Here is a 15,856-nt window from a genome sequence, read left to right on the forward strand (position 1 = left end):
GAAAATAAAAATAAAGAAATACCTAATAATAATAATTTTCAAATTGTATTTTCCTTACTGTCTTAAAAAATTAGATGACAATAAACACCTAAATAAATAATAAAAAGAAAAGGAATAACCTTGTTTATGTAATAGTTTATATAAACACAAATCGGATAAAATTCCCTGAAATCTGGGAAAATTTTTAAAAAGAATAATAGAATATAGAATAGAATAATACAAAAGAAATGAACATAAATCCAAATTTTTAATATAAATAGTATGCATAATAATATATATGATGAATGATGTAATTGATTTAGTAAATCAAATTCTTAAAGCAATAAACGCAAGATAAGATGCAATAGAATAAATATAATTAAAAAAAAAAAAAAAAAAAAAAAACGTTTTTTAAAACCTCATGTGTGTACAAAAAAATATGACAGTGTTTGTGCATGCAGAACTACGCAAACGCTTCTACGTTCACTGAACAGAAGGGGGATCAAGAGCCTTGCAGCACCACGAGGGGGCCTGATGCAGTAACACAGGAGCATCAGCAGTCCAAAAGAGCTCCACAGGACAGGCGGGAGTGCGCAGTGTCACGAACGCGCACGCATTCACCCACAGAAACCTACTGCGATTGTAAGCGCGAGGCGGTCAGATCGTGTGTTTTGCGTTGCTGCCGCGCAGTATATTTTCACGCAAGTGCCAAGGACTGCAAGGGAAAAGTTTATTTCAAAGACTCTCCAACTAACGGGCATGACCGCTCCCAGATCCCCCTGAACGCCAGGTCAGTATGAGCAGATTCTGCGTTCATTCCTATGCTTCAAAGGCGCATTGTTGCAAATATAAAGAGTTGCATTGTTGGGACCGCTGGGACTGATTGTTGCATAGCGGTTTGCTACCTTGCGGCCAACCACGAAAGCCGCTTTGGAAATCCGTGGTTTGGGGAACCTGCTATCGTGCTGCGGCAAAATGCTCTTATCGGGTTTTTAAATTACAGCCATGTGTTTCAACACGATATTCCCTCGCATTTGGCACCCGAGCTCATTTTTATCCAGTTGTGAGGTGGTTTAGATGGTCAACTTAGACCTGTGTTTATAATATGTGGTTTGTTTTGATTACCACTTGCTCTGTAAGTAATAAGCTGTCATCAGTCAAAAGGGCGCAAACGGTTCATCAAAGTTATTATGAGTAGAGAATTAGTGTTTGCAGTTGGCATGTTGTTCATTTTTCATATTGGAAACAATTTGTTCGGCACATAATTACGAGCTGTAATTTATCACAGTAAACATTTATTGGGGCAGAACTGTTGGTTTGTACTTCTGTATTTTGTTTGAAAGTTTATGGGCCGAACCGACCCTTCCCCCTTTCTCCTGCGGCCTCGCTGTCGACTTCGTCCGGGGAGGGACTGCACTGGCGACCGTGACGAGTGACCAGTGCAGCCGCTACCCAAACAAAGGCGGGTTACCAGGGGAAACGGGGCTCTCTACTCATGGACTGGGTCGCTGGAGGAATAGTGACGGCTCACATTTGGGCTCATCTGCATGTGTCTTGAATGAACCGCTGCAACAAAGACAAATACTGTTTGACGTGTGAGAACTGACGGCTGAAAATCACTTCACAAAGTACTGTCGATAATGCGTATCCCGCCTGCAAGGTCACTTTGTGTTCACGGCAGCTAAGTGGCTCAGTAGATTAGACAAACAAACCCGTTTTATGCTGGCTGGGTTTGTCTAGCCTTGGTGTTTGTTTGTCGAAAGGAGAAATCAGTTTAATCAGAATGGGAGTCACTCAGTTTCAAGTCAACAAGATGAATGACTGAACCATTTCTGATTTAATTGAATAAAATTACTTAGATTTTGAAGACTAGAACACCTTCATTTAGACCCTTTATGTTACAATATTTCTTGAAGCCTTTCTACAGCATGGCAGGAAGACAAGTAAATAATGTAATGTGTTTTAGCAAAATTGTAATGTTGGCTCAATTTGTCAAGTTCAGCCATTCAGCTTGTTACCCATGATATTATAAAGAAAAATGAACTGTGAATAATTTTTCCTCCTGAGGCACTTCCTTTCACTGACTATTTGTTGAAAATGAAAACTCAAATTTTAGAGATTCAGGCCCTTTTTTTTTTACTGAAAGTCACAAATTAATTTAAAAAAGGCATTAAACTGTCAAAGGTCCTGTTACAATATGCAACAGGGTGATTCAATCAATTCTGTTGATCACATGACTTATCTATTTTCACAAATGTATAGTTTTTAAGTTCAAATGTGGGTGAAAGTCATGTCAATGAATAAGAGACTAAGACTTATGTCTGATCTATTAGTGATGGACATTGTGGATTTAGTAGTGTCGGGTTCTGGTAGTGATCAGATATCTGGACAAATGCCTGGTTTCACAGACAAAGCTTAAAGGGTTAGTTCACCCAAAAATTAAAATATTCTGTCATTCATTACTCACCCTCATGCCGTTCCACACCCGTAAGACATTCGTTAATCTTCGGAACACAAATTAAGATATTTTAGTTGAAATCTGATGGCTCTGTGTGTCCTGCATAGCCAGCAATGACATTTCCTCTCTCAAGATCCATAAAGGTACTAAAAACACATTTAAATCAGTTCATGTTCGTTTAGTGGTGCAATATTAATATTATAAAGTGACGAGAATATTTTTGGTGTGCCAGAAAAAAACAAAATAACGACTTATTTAGTGATGGCTGATTTCAAAACACTGCTTCAGGAAGCATCGGAGCATAATGAATCAGCGTATTGAATCAGCGGTTCAGAGCGCCAAAGTCACGTGATTTCAGCAGTTTGACGGTTTGACACGCGATCCGAATCATGATTCGATATGCTGATTCATTATGCTCCGAAGCTTCCTGAAGCAGTGTTTTGAAATCGGCCATCACTAAATAAGTCGTTATTTTGTTTTTTTGGCGCACCAAAAATATTCTCGTCGCTTTATAATATTAATATTGAACCACTGTACTCACATGAACTGATTTAAATATGTTTTTAGTACATTAATGGATCTTGATAGAGGAAATGTCATTGCTGGCTATGGAGGCCTCACTGATTCAACGGATTTCAACAAAAATATCTTAATGTGTGTTTAAGATTAATGAAGGTCTTACGGGTGAGGAACGTAATAAATGAGTAATAAATGACAGAATTTTCATTTTTGGGTGAACTAACCCTTTAAACCTAGTCCCAGACTAAAATGCATGTTTGAGCTGTCTTAAGTAAAAGCATATATCTTAAAATATGTCAGTGCTATTGTTTTGTCTCAAGATGCACATTAGTAATGTTTTTTTCCCCTAAGACACATTTATAAAAGCTACTTAATTGTCCTAATTTAACTATGGCCTACTCCTGTCTTAATCGAAGCCCTTTCTGTGAAACCAGGCCTAAATGTGTTTCTACTGAGATCAAATACTACTAGTGATATCTGTCAGAAGTTATTAAGCAGAGAAACACATGAGACAGGAGTAGTGAGCTTCATCCATCTTGTTTACTCATCACTTCCGTTCTCCACACATTCCATCATTACACAGCAGTTTATAAAAAAGTAGTCAACACAATACAATTCACTTATGAACAATTCCCTCAGATAGCATGCAATAGTTTGCAGACTTTTTTGTTGTTGTTGTCATTACTTATAAATCACAAAACTAGGCTAGTCAATCCAGAACACTTCATTTTGTGCAAATAAAACCATTTTTTGAAAGAAGGTGACAGTGTTTGTGAGTGTAATCCTGGCCAATCTGATTCTCCTTGCGCAGAATGTGTGATTCAAAATGTTTTCTGTCTAGACCAAATGGCCATATATAAACACTGCTTTAAAACTCAGGATTTTCCCAGGTTCCAAATTTAGACAGACAGGTAGTTTGTGGGGGAAAGAAATATCCTATCGTGAACCTTTCTTCATGATGTTTGCCTTTCTCTAGTAAATTTACAACTGGCTGATTTGAAAGTACGTTATACTGGCTTTTAGTGCTGCTAAATGTTATGTAATGTTTAAGACCACTGTGTAACAATGCTTAATTCTTTCACGCCCAGAGTGTAAATGTCACACTACAAGTCTTGTTTCTGTTTGGGGAAAGTGAGATTTAACAAAGACATGTTTTTTCTCAAGTTCAAGCCATTTGTGTTTGTGACTCAACATTTGCTATGATTTTCAAATTTGCTTTGATTTTTGTGGCTCATCCCTATTTTTCTTATCAGTTTTGCGAATTGAATCAATCTCTGGTTATTATTCTGGTTTGTTGTTTTTTCTTCGAGCGACAGTATTGAAACCTGAAGTTGAAGACAACTGAGTAATAAATTCATAGAGAACCGCTGTCAAAATGTATTTCTGTTTTCTGTAGTACATTAGCATTTGAAATGGACTCAATGCTGCATTTATTGTGTCTTTTACCCATTTCTGAACGTGTCTTGATAGTAAAGCTTTTTGGGATTGCTCTGGGTTTTAGATTGTAAGTTGAACTGAAAGTGAAACTCAAGAAATGCTTTTTCCCAGAATACAGTTGTGATCAGAATTATTGGCATCCTTGGTAAATATGAAAAAATGACTGTAAAAATAAATCTGAATTGTTTATCCTTTTGATATTTAATTCATAAAATTAGCAAAAATCTAACATTTCATTGAAGGAAAAGAATTGAAAGTGGGGGGAAAATCAGATTATGAAATAAATGTTTTTCTCCAAAACACTTTGGCCACAATTATTGGCACCCCTAGAATATTTTATGAGTAAAATATCTCTGAAGTATATTCCCATTCATATTTACATTTTTTTTTAGCACACCAGGGTGATCATGAACATGAAATTGTCCAGCCGAGACTTCCTGTTCCGCGGGAGTATAAATATGAGGAAACACAAAGGCCAAATTCCCTTAAACATTCATCACAATGAGTAAAACCAAAGAATATAATTCTGATGTGCAGCAAAAGATTGTTGAGCTTCACAAAGTAGAAAGTGGCTGTAAAAAAATTTAGCTAAAGCACTGAAAATCCCCATTTCCACCATCAGGGCAATAATTGAGAAGTTCCAATTAACTAAAGATGTTACAAATCTGCCTGGAAAAGGACGAGTGTCTAAATTGTAGTAATGCATGGTGAGGAGGAAAGTTTGAGTGGCCAAAGACTCTTCAAGGATCACAGTTGGAGAATTGCAGAGATTAGTTGAGTCTTGAGTCTCAGAAAGCCTAAAAAAATTATCAAACAGAACCTACATCCCGACAAGTTGTTCAGGAAGGTTTCAAGAAAAATCCTCTGCTCTTATCCAGAAACAATCTCCAGCATATTCACTTGTCGGTCAAGACTGGAACTTCAAACGGGACCAGCTTCTATGGTCAGATGAAACTAAAAAAAGAGCTTTTTGGCAAACTCACCAGATGGGTTTGGTGCACACATGGATAAAAAGTACCCCATGCCCACGGTTAAATATACTGCTGGATCTTTAATGTTGTGGGCCTATTTTTCTGGCTGGAGGTCCTGAACATCTTGTTCAGATATATGGTATCATGGATTCTATCAAATACCAACAGATAAAAATTCAAAACCTGACCGCTTCTGATAGAAATCCAACAATGGGCCATGGTTGGATCTTCCATTAGGACAATGATCCAAAACAAACATCAAAACCAACACAAAAATGTGTCAATGAGCCCAAAATGAAGCTTCTGCCATGATCATCCCAGTCCCTTGACCTGAACCCTAAAGAAAATGAGTGGAGTGAACTGAAGAGAAGCACCACCAGCATGGAGCTGGGAATCTGAAGGTTCTGGAGAGATTCTGTATGAAGGAATGGTCTCTGATCTCATGTCAGGTGTTCTCCAAACTCATCAGCCATTATAGAAGAAGAGTCAGACTGTTTTCGTGGCAAAAGGAGGTTGCAAAAATTATTGAATAAAAGGGTGCCAATAATTGTGGCCAACGTGTTTTGTAGATCAACATTTATTTCATAATGTGACTTTCCCCCCACTTTCAATTCTTTTTCTTCAATGAAAGTTTAGACTTTTGCTAATTTTATGAATTAAAGATCAAAAGGATAAAAAATGCAGATTTATTTTTACAAGTCATCCTTTGATCATATTTACCAAGGGTGCCAATAATTCTGACCATCACTGTATATAGAAGCACTATGTGAGATTCAGTCAAATTGAATAGAAATAACAAGTACCACCTGCAAAGATAAGATCTGCTGGAGTGACAGTCTCACTCATCTTGCAGCAAAGTTGTTAGTAACTTCTTTACGCGTTGCGTTGGCCGCATTGACACTGCACTCACACCCAGAGGAGACCTTCCATCTGCTGCTTGTTTATAGAAGCTCCACTTTGGTTAGCAGTCAAGTCCCCAAATGGGAGACACGTGGTAGATTTGAAATCCTTGTGTGCTACTTTTTAAATTGAATTAGTCTGTTTGCTCACTTCAATGAATAGCTGTTTTACTCTTTAAAAAGTGTTGATAAGAGTTGCCTGAAGCTGTTTTATGTCGGTGGAAAACTGCCATGAGATTTTTTTTTTTTTTTTTTTTTACCTGTGATTCTCCCCTCTGTGGTGTGTCAATAATGTTTCTTTTAAAATGTCGTCCTGTCATTTACTCATCAGAAATCATTGAAGGCCTTTATTCCTCAGACTTCCTTCATGTCATAACAGTGCAACACGAGCTTTCAAACATGCATGACTCTTGTGGATCCTGTGTGTAAATGTGGATGTTATTGGCAGAGGGAGAAGTTGGACTATGTTTAGCTCAGGTTACGGTTCATGGTGTCCAGGGAGGATGGGGCAATTTAGTGGGCAGACAGACAGGCTTGTTCTAAACTTTGGCATTAGGGTGGTTTGTAGTGTCTGACAGTGACAGTAAAGACATTTATAACATTACAAAAGATTTCTATTTCAAATAAATGCTGTTCTTTTTTACTTTTTATTTATCAAAGAATCCTAAAAAAAAACGTTTCACGTTTTTTTTGGATCAAATAAATGCAACCTTGGTGAGCATAAGAGACTTCTTTTAAAATAATTTTGAAAACATACCTACTCCAAACATTTGAACTGTAGTGTATGCCTCAGTAAAGACTGATTTGTTAAGAAGGCCTATCACATGTTGTTTCTATTGTAGTTTATTAAAAGTTGTTTTACAGAACCCATTCCTCTAAGTTCAGGTCATTATGTTCTGAGTTCACTTTGGCAGTTCAGTTCACACTAATGCTGCTTTTCCACTGCATGGTACGGCTCGGTAAGGCTCACTTTTAGTGCTTTTCCACTGCATGGTACGGCTTGGTACAGCTCTTTTTTGACGCTTTTCCACTGCATGGTACAGCTTGATACGGCTCACTTTTGGTGCTTTTTCGCTGCATGGTATGGCTCACTTTTGGCACTTTTCCACTGCATGGTACGGCTCACTTTTGGTGCTTTTCTACTGCATGGTACAGCTTGATACGGCTCACTTTTGGTGCTTTTTCGCTGCATGGTATGGCTCACTTTTGGCGCTTTTCCACTGCATGGTACGGCTCACTTTTGGTGCTTTTCCACTGCATGGTACAGCTTGATACGGCTCACTTTTGGTGCTTTTCCACTGCATGGTACAGCTGGATACGGCTCACTTTTGGTGCTTTTCCACTGCATGGTAGAGCTGGATACGGCTCACTTTTGGTGCTTTTTCACTGTATGGTACAGCTTGATACGGCTCACTTTTGGTGCTTTTCCACTGCATGGTAGAGCTGGATACGGCTCACTTTTGGTGCTTTTCCACTGCATGGTAGAGCTGGATACGGCTCACTTTTGGTGCTTTTTCACTGTATGGTACAGCTTGATACGGCTCACTTTTGGTGCTTTTCCACTGCATGGTAGAGCTGGATACGGCTCACTTTTGGTGCTTTTCCACTGCATGGTACAGCTTGATACGGCTCACTTTTGGCGCTTTTCCACTGCATGGTAGAGCTGGATACGGCTCACTTTTGGTGCTTTTCCACTGCATGGTACAGCTGGATACGGCTCACTTTTGGTGCTTTTTCACTGCATTGTTCGGCTCACTTTTGGCGCTTTTCCACTGCATGGTACAGCTTGATACGGCTCACTTTTGGTGCTTTTTCACTGCATTGTTCGGCTCACTTTTGGTGCTTTTTCACTGCATGGTACGGCTCACTTTTGGTGCTTTTCCACTGCATGGTACAGCTTGATCTGGCTCACTTTTGGTGCTTTTCCACTGCATGGTACAGCTTGATCTGGCTCACTTTTGGTGCTTTTCCACTGCATGGTACAGCTTGATATGGCTCACTTTTGGTGCTTTTCCACTGTATAGTACAGCTTGATATGGTTCACTTTTGGTGCTTTTCTACCCCTTTTCCACCAAGGCAGTTTGAGTGCTGGTTTGGAGCCAGAGCCTAGTTTCAAATCAGTTCTTTGTCTTTTGACACACAAAGCACCAGCTCCGAACCAGGAAAAGTGGTTCGTAAGTAGCACCAAAACGTTGCTGGGCTAGAAGTAAGAACCGCTTGCGTCAGGGGCAGGGGGCGGGGTTACCGTGACTAACAAGACACCTGTGACCGCCATGTTTGAAATAGCAGCTAATCGAGCTAATAGCAGCTCGATTGTAATCTCCGTCTATATACAAATTACGGCGAGTCGTGTTTGGATGCCGATGTAGGTTCGCAAAGCCATGAGCATCAACAGTAGTGAAACATCCGCGATTGTTGATAGAAGGCTTGTTCGAGATGCATCGGAGCAGCGCGGACCGATTCGGCGAGTGCCGCGGATCCGCGGGAGCGTTTGTAGAGCATACGACTCCTTGTGCTTTTGGATCGTTCTCGCGGAGCTTTGATGTCATGCGCCGATTGCTATGCGAGAAGCCGATGCATCTCAAACAAGCCTGGTGTGTTTGGCGCTGCAGCGCTAGCTTTGCTGTGAAATATGAGACGTATACGTGACGTAAGACCTGGCTCTGTGCTGGCTCTCTAGCCCGTGGAAAGGCAAACCGGTTCTTAGATGGCTCGTCAGTTGAACCAACTCCAAACTGGCACTAGCACTAGCTCTGAACTAGCACCCGGTTCGTGCTGGTGGAAAGGGGGTATTCCACTGCATGGTACAGCTTCTTAGTATGGCTCACTTTAAATAGTACCACCTCAGTTGAGGTGCAAGCAAGCCGCACTGATCCTAAAATGTGACGTGTAAACACTGCAGATCACTGATTGGTCAGAGAGAATCATCACTACCAACGTCATTGGATTTGTGGCACTAGACACCAAACCAAAAGGCGGTAGAGGCAGCGCAACTATAACATTAAGTCTATAATCCCACCCTCTTTGAAGCGGTACTAAACTGCAATGGAAAAGCAAAGCAAGCCAAAGTAAAGCAAGCTGAGTCGAGCCGTGCCGAGTCGTTCCACGCAGAAAAGTGCCATAAGGGGCCATTTACACAGGAGGTTTTTGCATTTAAAATGCATAACGCAGGTTAGTGTAATGAAACGCAAAGTCTAAAGATGTATTCTTGTAAAAGTTCTTTAAACTTGAGCACCACATTTTTAGAACGCCGTGTCATTCATGAGACACTGCAAAAGATGTGAGGCTCAAACACAATGGTCAAACATGTCTGTCTAGTGCATGTTAAGTTGAAAAATAATGGAAAAGTAGCGCAGTGGAATTAAAAAAAAAAAAAAAAAACGCATTCTGTGTGAACAGCCCCTATGCAATCGGCAGTCTTTAGCAGCTTTTCATTAGTCCTCTGTTCTTTTTTAATGTAATTTGGTATTTTCTTTTCATCAGATTCTCTTGTCTTGTTGTTTGTACTTCCATATATTGGATTGCCTGCGGTAGGGCTTGATGAAGTATGTAGGAAATGAAAGGATGTGAGAGATTGAAGTAGCTGCCAAGGCTGGCACGAGTCTTTAGTGCAGAATGTGAAGACAGAGGGAGAGTAGATTGCCTTCAGCCTTATGCTGGTTAAATCAATGCTGGGTCAACTGTCTAGTGAAGAGATGTGTGGTTGCTGAGAAGCTGAAATGAGAGAAACTGTTTTTGTTTCAGCAACAGGCTTCAGTTTTATGTGTCTTTTGCACAAGGTTCAGGACCCTAATGATGTTTTAGCACATATCTGTGTCGAATGGTTTATCCTTATCATGACAAAGTCCCTTTGGCTGGCTCAGTGTTGATGTTTAAAGGGTTAGTTCACCCAAAAATGAAAATTTTGTCATTCATTTAATCACCCTTGTGTCGTTCCAAACCTGTAAGGCATTCAATCGTCTTCAGAACACAAATGTAGATAAAATCTGATGAAATCTGAGAGCTTTTTGTACCTCCATTGACAGCCTACACAAGTACCATTTTCAAGCCCCAAAAAGGTAGTAAAGACATCATTAAAGTAATCCATGTGACTCCAGTAGTTTGAATCGAGTGCTTTGTTTGCTCAAAATAAAAACATTATTTACCACTTTATTTACAAAATATTAATCTCCAATGCACGTTCATGCAACAATGTCTGCTCTTGCATCAACACAACACACATGCATTGTGGTGCTCTTGGCTTGAAAGTAGTAGTTGTGTAAGCTGACAATGGAGGGACAGAAAGCTTTCAGATTTCATTAAAAAGATCTTCATTTGTGTTCCGAAGATTAACTAAAGTCTTACGGGTTTGGAGCGACATGAAGGTGAGTAATTAATGACAGAATTTTCATTTTTGGGTGAACTATCCCTTTAAAAAGCTTGTTAAAGAGTAACAGTCAAAAAGAGAGAGAGAGGAGGGGAAGGATTGTGAAGCTCAAGCTTTTTGATGAAAGCCAGCTGTTTCCTGCTGTATATGATCAGGAAGGTAGTAGCTAATATTTTAGGAAAGACAGGTGAAACAATATAAAATAAAATGTAAAACGCTAAGTTCGGCTTTCAGGAAAAATACATTGGTTTAATATAATATAGCTAATTTGATTTTTAAAAGAATTACATTAGGTCAGTGTGTAATGGTCAGATATGGTCAATGTAGCCAAATTTGGGTCTAAGGTAAATCATATTGGTTCAGTGTGATTGTGATAATTCCAAAATAATCAGTTTGGCATACATCCAACAAACGTGATTAGATACAGCTATATTAATGTAATAATTTTATGTGGAAATGTGCCACATGATTAAAATACATTCAACTGATGAGGTATTATTTTGAGTGTAGTGGCTCTGTGCTTGATTCGGCAGTGCAAGGTTTTCTCAGTGGAGGGATCAGTGTAGTCTGTGTCTGGTTACAGTATTCAGTTTCATTCAGTCTTGGTAACCTCTATCAGTCCCTCTTCCTCCATGGCTATTTTGAGAGGTGCCTTATGTCACATCAAATCCACATCTAAAATTTGACAGCGCTGCATGGCTTCACACACACTGAGCAGGTTGTATAATATTTGTTGCTATTTTGAAATGTTTAGTAAACCCTTCAGCTTCCATGACTGACCGTTTAAGGACAGACCATGTGGATTAACTAGCTATATGTAGGGAGGGTTTCATGGCTTAGTTAAGAGTGTGTGTGGCTTATTTGGGGTGTCATTAAAATGTTTGTATAAACTTTGGAGTATTGGCATAAAGTTACTGGCTCATAACTCTTTTCATGTTATGGTCAACATTAAAATTCTATACTATTTTGACTAAATAAATATATAAAAGGACAATATGTATCATGGATCATGACAATATGTATTGTGTATAGTTCACCCAAAATGAAAATTAATGTGTGAGGAGGAAAAAAGTGTCATTGAACTACTATATATAATGTTGAATATAATGTATAATAATGCAATGGGGGAATATTTGTGGGTCCTCCTGATAATGCCGAATGTCTTATGTTACCATTAAAAAATGGCCTACATTATTATACATATACAGTACAGTCCAAAAGTTTGGAACCACTAAGATTTTTAATGTTTTTAAAAGAAGTTTCGTCTGCTCACCAAGGCTACATTTATTTAATTAAAAATACAGTAAAAAACAGTAATATTGTGAAATATTATTACAATTTAAAATAACTGTTTTCTATTTGAATATATTTCACAAAGTAATTTATTCCTGTGATGGCAAAGCTGAATTTTCAGCATCATTACTCCAGTCTTCAGTGTCACATGATCCTTCAGAAATCATTCTAATATGCTGATCTGCTGCTCAAGAAACATTTAATGTGTACAATTGTACAAAATATTTGTGTACAATATTTTTTTTCAGGATTATTTGATGAATAGAAAGTTCAAAAGAACAGTGTTTATCTGAAATCTAATCTTTTGTAACATTATAAATGTCTTTACTGCCACTTTTGATTGATTTAATGCATCCTTGCTGAATAAAAGTATTCATTTCTTTAATTTCTTTTCAAAAAAATAAAAATAAAAATTCTTACTGACCCCAAACTTTTGAACGGTAGTGTATAATGCTACAGAAGCTTTGTATTTCAGATAAATGCTGTTCTTTTGAACTTTCTATTCATCAAGGAATCCTGAAAAAAAAAAAGTACACAACTGTTTTCAACATTGAAAATAATCATAAATGTTTATTGAGCAGCAAATCAGCATATTAGAATGATTTCTGAAGGATCATGTGACACTGAAGACTGGAGTAACGATGCTGAAAATTCAGCTTTGCATCACAGGAATAAATTACTTTGTCAAATATATTTAAATAGTACACAGTTATTTTAAATTGTAATAATATTTCACAATATTACTGTTTTTTACTGTATTTTTAATTAAATAAATGTAGCCTTGGTGAGCAGACGAAACTTCTTTTAAAAACATTAAAAATCTTAGTGGTTCCAAACTTTTGGACTGTACTGTATATATATATATATATAGTCAGTGATAGGGTGCAAACATATTCATCTAAAATAAATCTGTTTCAAAATGATGAATATTTTTACTGTGGTGTCACCATTGTCCTGTGCATTGGGTTACCAGCCTAGTCCAAGCCTATTCATTTTCACCCCCAGTGTAATACCAAATTTAGCATTTTAATCAACAGTACATGTTTTGTTAACCTTTTAACATATGTCTTGGGAGTAATATAATCGTATTGTGAGTTCAGTATCGTGATATGTATCGAATCGTGACGTGAGGGTATCGTTACGCCCCTATTGAAAACAGTTGTGCTGCTTAATATTTGTTTTGAAACTGTGATACTTCTTCAAGATTCATAGATGAATAGAAATTTCAAAAGAACAGCATTTATTTGAGATTGGATTTTTAAAGTCCTGTCACGTTTAATTTAATGCATTCTTGTTCAATAAAATATTTATTTAAAAAAAAAAACTTACTAACCTCAAACTTTCGAACAGTAGTGTATGCATAAAATCCAGCCAGTCAGATTAGAGCTGACCAGATCATAAAGTGCTTGCAGTTTTTGTGCATAGTATGCATCAGAAAATTACACCTTTTTTCTATAAACACAAGGGCTGAAAGAACAAAGGAGTCAGAGAAATGAAAGGAAGAGTGAATCCAGCCGCTCTTTATATCCGGCCCAGGGCTGTCAAAATCCATCATCTTTAAGTGCCATATGTGAACATGACAGTGTATATTTAACCTAAGAATGCTTAAGGGGGATTGTGTACATGTGAGAGTGGGATATGGGGGCAAACAGATGCATGCTGATAGTAGAAAGCAAGGCTGTAACCATGTCTTGAACATTGGGGGGGAACCATGATTTTTATTTTTGTATTTTCTTTCCCTGGGGGTGGGAGTTATTGGGTATTTTTTTTATATTTTTAATAAAAGGAATTACATAGTTAAAAGATTAAAGGGGATTTAAGGGAATAATGAAAGAGATCAAGTAATCAATTTAAACTATTTTCAAAATGGCTTAATATGTCTAATATGTCAAAAATGCAAAACTTGCCACATTCAGTTATGAATTACATTAATTATATCATATTAATCAAATAATAACATTTTTATGAAATTTCGCCATTTTGAATTGAAAAACATGCTGAGTAGTTTGCATCACTGGACATTACTGTCGGTCGCTGAATATTTAAATCATAAAACAGTTGTCTAATATTAAATGTTTAGCTACTTATTCACCACAAACTCTTTTACTGCTAAAACAAAAGTGTCACATTGAAATTTGCACTCATCTTCTGTGAACAGTAAGCTCCGCCTTCTTTGATTTGGGAGGGGGGGGGCAATTTGGTTATTTCTAATTATTTCTATAGTGGTTACAGCCCTGGTAGAAAGGGATCTGCAGGCAATACTCTGGAAAATTTCACTTGGCTCACTCAATGATCTGTCTGTGAGTGAGCACGGTTATGTTCCTTGAGACCTGTCGTTGTAATTTGATCATTGGATTACTGATATGTTGGTTGCCATGGCGTCCTCACACATGATTAGGTTACCATGCAGCTGCCCTTGATGCTGAAAAGTATAGTACAGTTTTTTTTAAAGTGTATATGTGTGATTTTCATTTCCATCAGATCAAGTCTGTCACAATTGCTATTGATTAATAGTACCACAGTTTTCAACACGTGTGTGTGTGTGTGTGTGTGTGTGTGTGTGTCTTTTCAATCCCTGTGTGCTAACAATCTCATTCTTTCTTTCTGCAGTCGTGCGGACACAGCAAGAGATGTGGATCCACTCACAGTCTTTCTTCTGAATAACGCACGGACAGATTGAGCCATGACGGAACGGGATAGCCGTTGCGATTTGTCCATCGCCCCGGGGCAGGTGTATATCGAGGTGGAGTACGACTATGAGTACGAGGCGAAAGACAGACTCATCTCCATACGGCAGGGGGAATGCTACATGTTGGTTCGTAAAACCAACGAGGACTGGTGGCAAGTTCGTCGGGAGGAGGGCACCAAGGCTTTTTATGTCCCCGCTCAGTACGTCCGAGAGGTCCGACGTGCCCTTTTGCCACCGCCCAAACCTCGCGCAAAGCCCCCCAGCGTCCTTGAAATCAGCCAGTGCCGATCGTCGAACGAAAATCTCAACCATCGCGCTCCTACGGAAAGGTCCAGCTTTGGCAGGCCACCTCCTTCAACAACGCCTTCCCCATTGCCAGGGCAACAGACCCCGCCTTTGTTGTTGCGGGACACCAATCAGAACCCGGGGATGAAGAGTGTTGTTGCTGAGCTGACTCTGCTTAACAACAACAACCATCATAACTATCACCATGGCAACCCCTCACTTCCACGAGGGCGGGCGGAATCCCCTCCACGAGAGCAAGGTTGCCAGGGGAAACTCCCAGGTGTTTTGTCAGTGGACACGGATGGGAGTGTGTCACCAGGAGATGGGTTGGAGAAAATGAGAAATGACTCTGAATCTGGAGATGAGCTCAGCAGCAGCTCTACCGAACACATTCAGGTAAGAACGAGTCCTTCCTCTCCCACGCATTTATTCTCTCTCCCTCTCCCTCCCAAACTTATTCGTGTTCTGCTTTATCTCTTTCAGTGTTGTCTTTGGCTTTCATTCTCTGCATTTCCAGCACTTATCTTTGCCAGAAATGCTCTCATCTCCTTTTCATCCTTTGACTGTCATTATCTGTTTATGTAACACACTGTTCCAACAATTACTACGAGACTAATCTAACATTTGCTCCTCACACCTTCCTTTTTATCCCTCTCTTGGTTTTACCTCTGACATTTACGGTTGCACGTCGTCTTTTCTGTCAGATTAAATTGAATTCAGCAGTGTTTTCCTCTTCTCTTCCTACGTCCCTTTCTTTCCGTTGTATCACACTTGTTTAGCAGGAGATGAGGTCTGTCCTCTGCTGTGGTGATGGGAATTGTGGCCACCTCTCAGGGTGTGATTTAGACCGTAATAGAGATCGAGATCACAAAATGCAACAATTGTTGGGCCTTTTACAGAGTCATTTCTGAATTAAAAAAGCTGCTTGCATTAGTCTACAATCTCTGAATGCATTGTGCT

At 38.8% G+C, this 15,856-nt stretch overlaps 1 protein-coding gene across 12 annotated transcripts in view; it reads left to right on the forward strand.

Moving 5' to 3' along the window:
• The first annotated feature begins 507 nt into the window (after positions 1 to 507).
• Positions 508 to 15,856, forward strand: part of arhgap12b (Rho GTPase activating protein 12b) — a 68,618-nt gene continuing 53,269 nt past the window's right edge. For 3 of the 12 annotated variants that reach the window (XM_048169729.1, XM_048169726.1, XM_048169730.1), the window contains exons 1-2: positions 515 to 769; positions 14,533 to 15,292. In XM_048169729.1, the coding sequence (XP_048025686.1) occupies positions 14,606 to 15,292 (687 nt within the window). In that variant the 5' untranslated portion in view covers positions 515 to 769; positions 14,533 to 14,605. Of the gene's footprint in view, positions 770 to 14,532; positions 15,293 to 15,856 lie in introns of all 12 variants that reach the window. The other 9 variants (XM_048169732.1, XM_048169733.1, XM_048169734.1 and 6 more) reach the window with 7 other exon arrangements.

This window comes from Megalobrama amblycephala, linkage group LG20, assembly GCF_018812025.1.
Source record: "Megalobrama amblycephala isolate DHTTF-2021 linkage group LG20, ASM1881202v1, whole genome shotgun sequence".
In the NCBI taxonomy this organism is placed as follows: Eukaryota; Metazoa; Chordata; class Actinopteri; order Cypriniformes; family Xenocyprididae; genus Megalobrama; species Megalobrama amblycephala.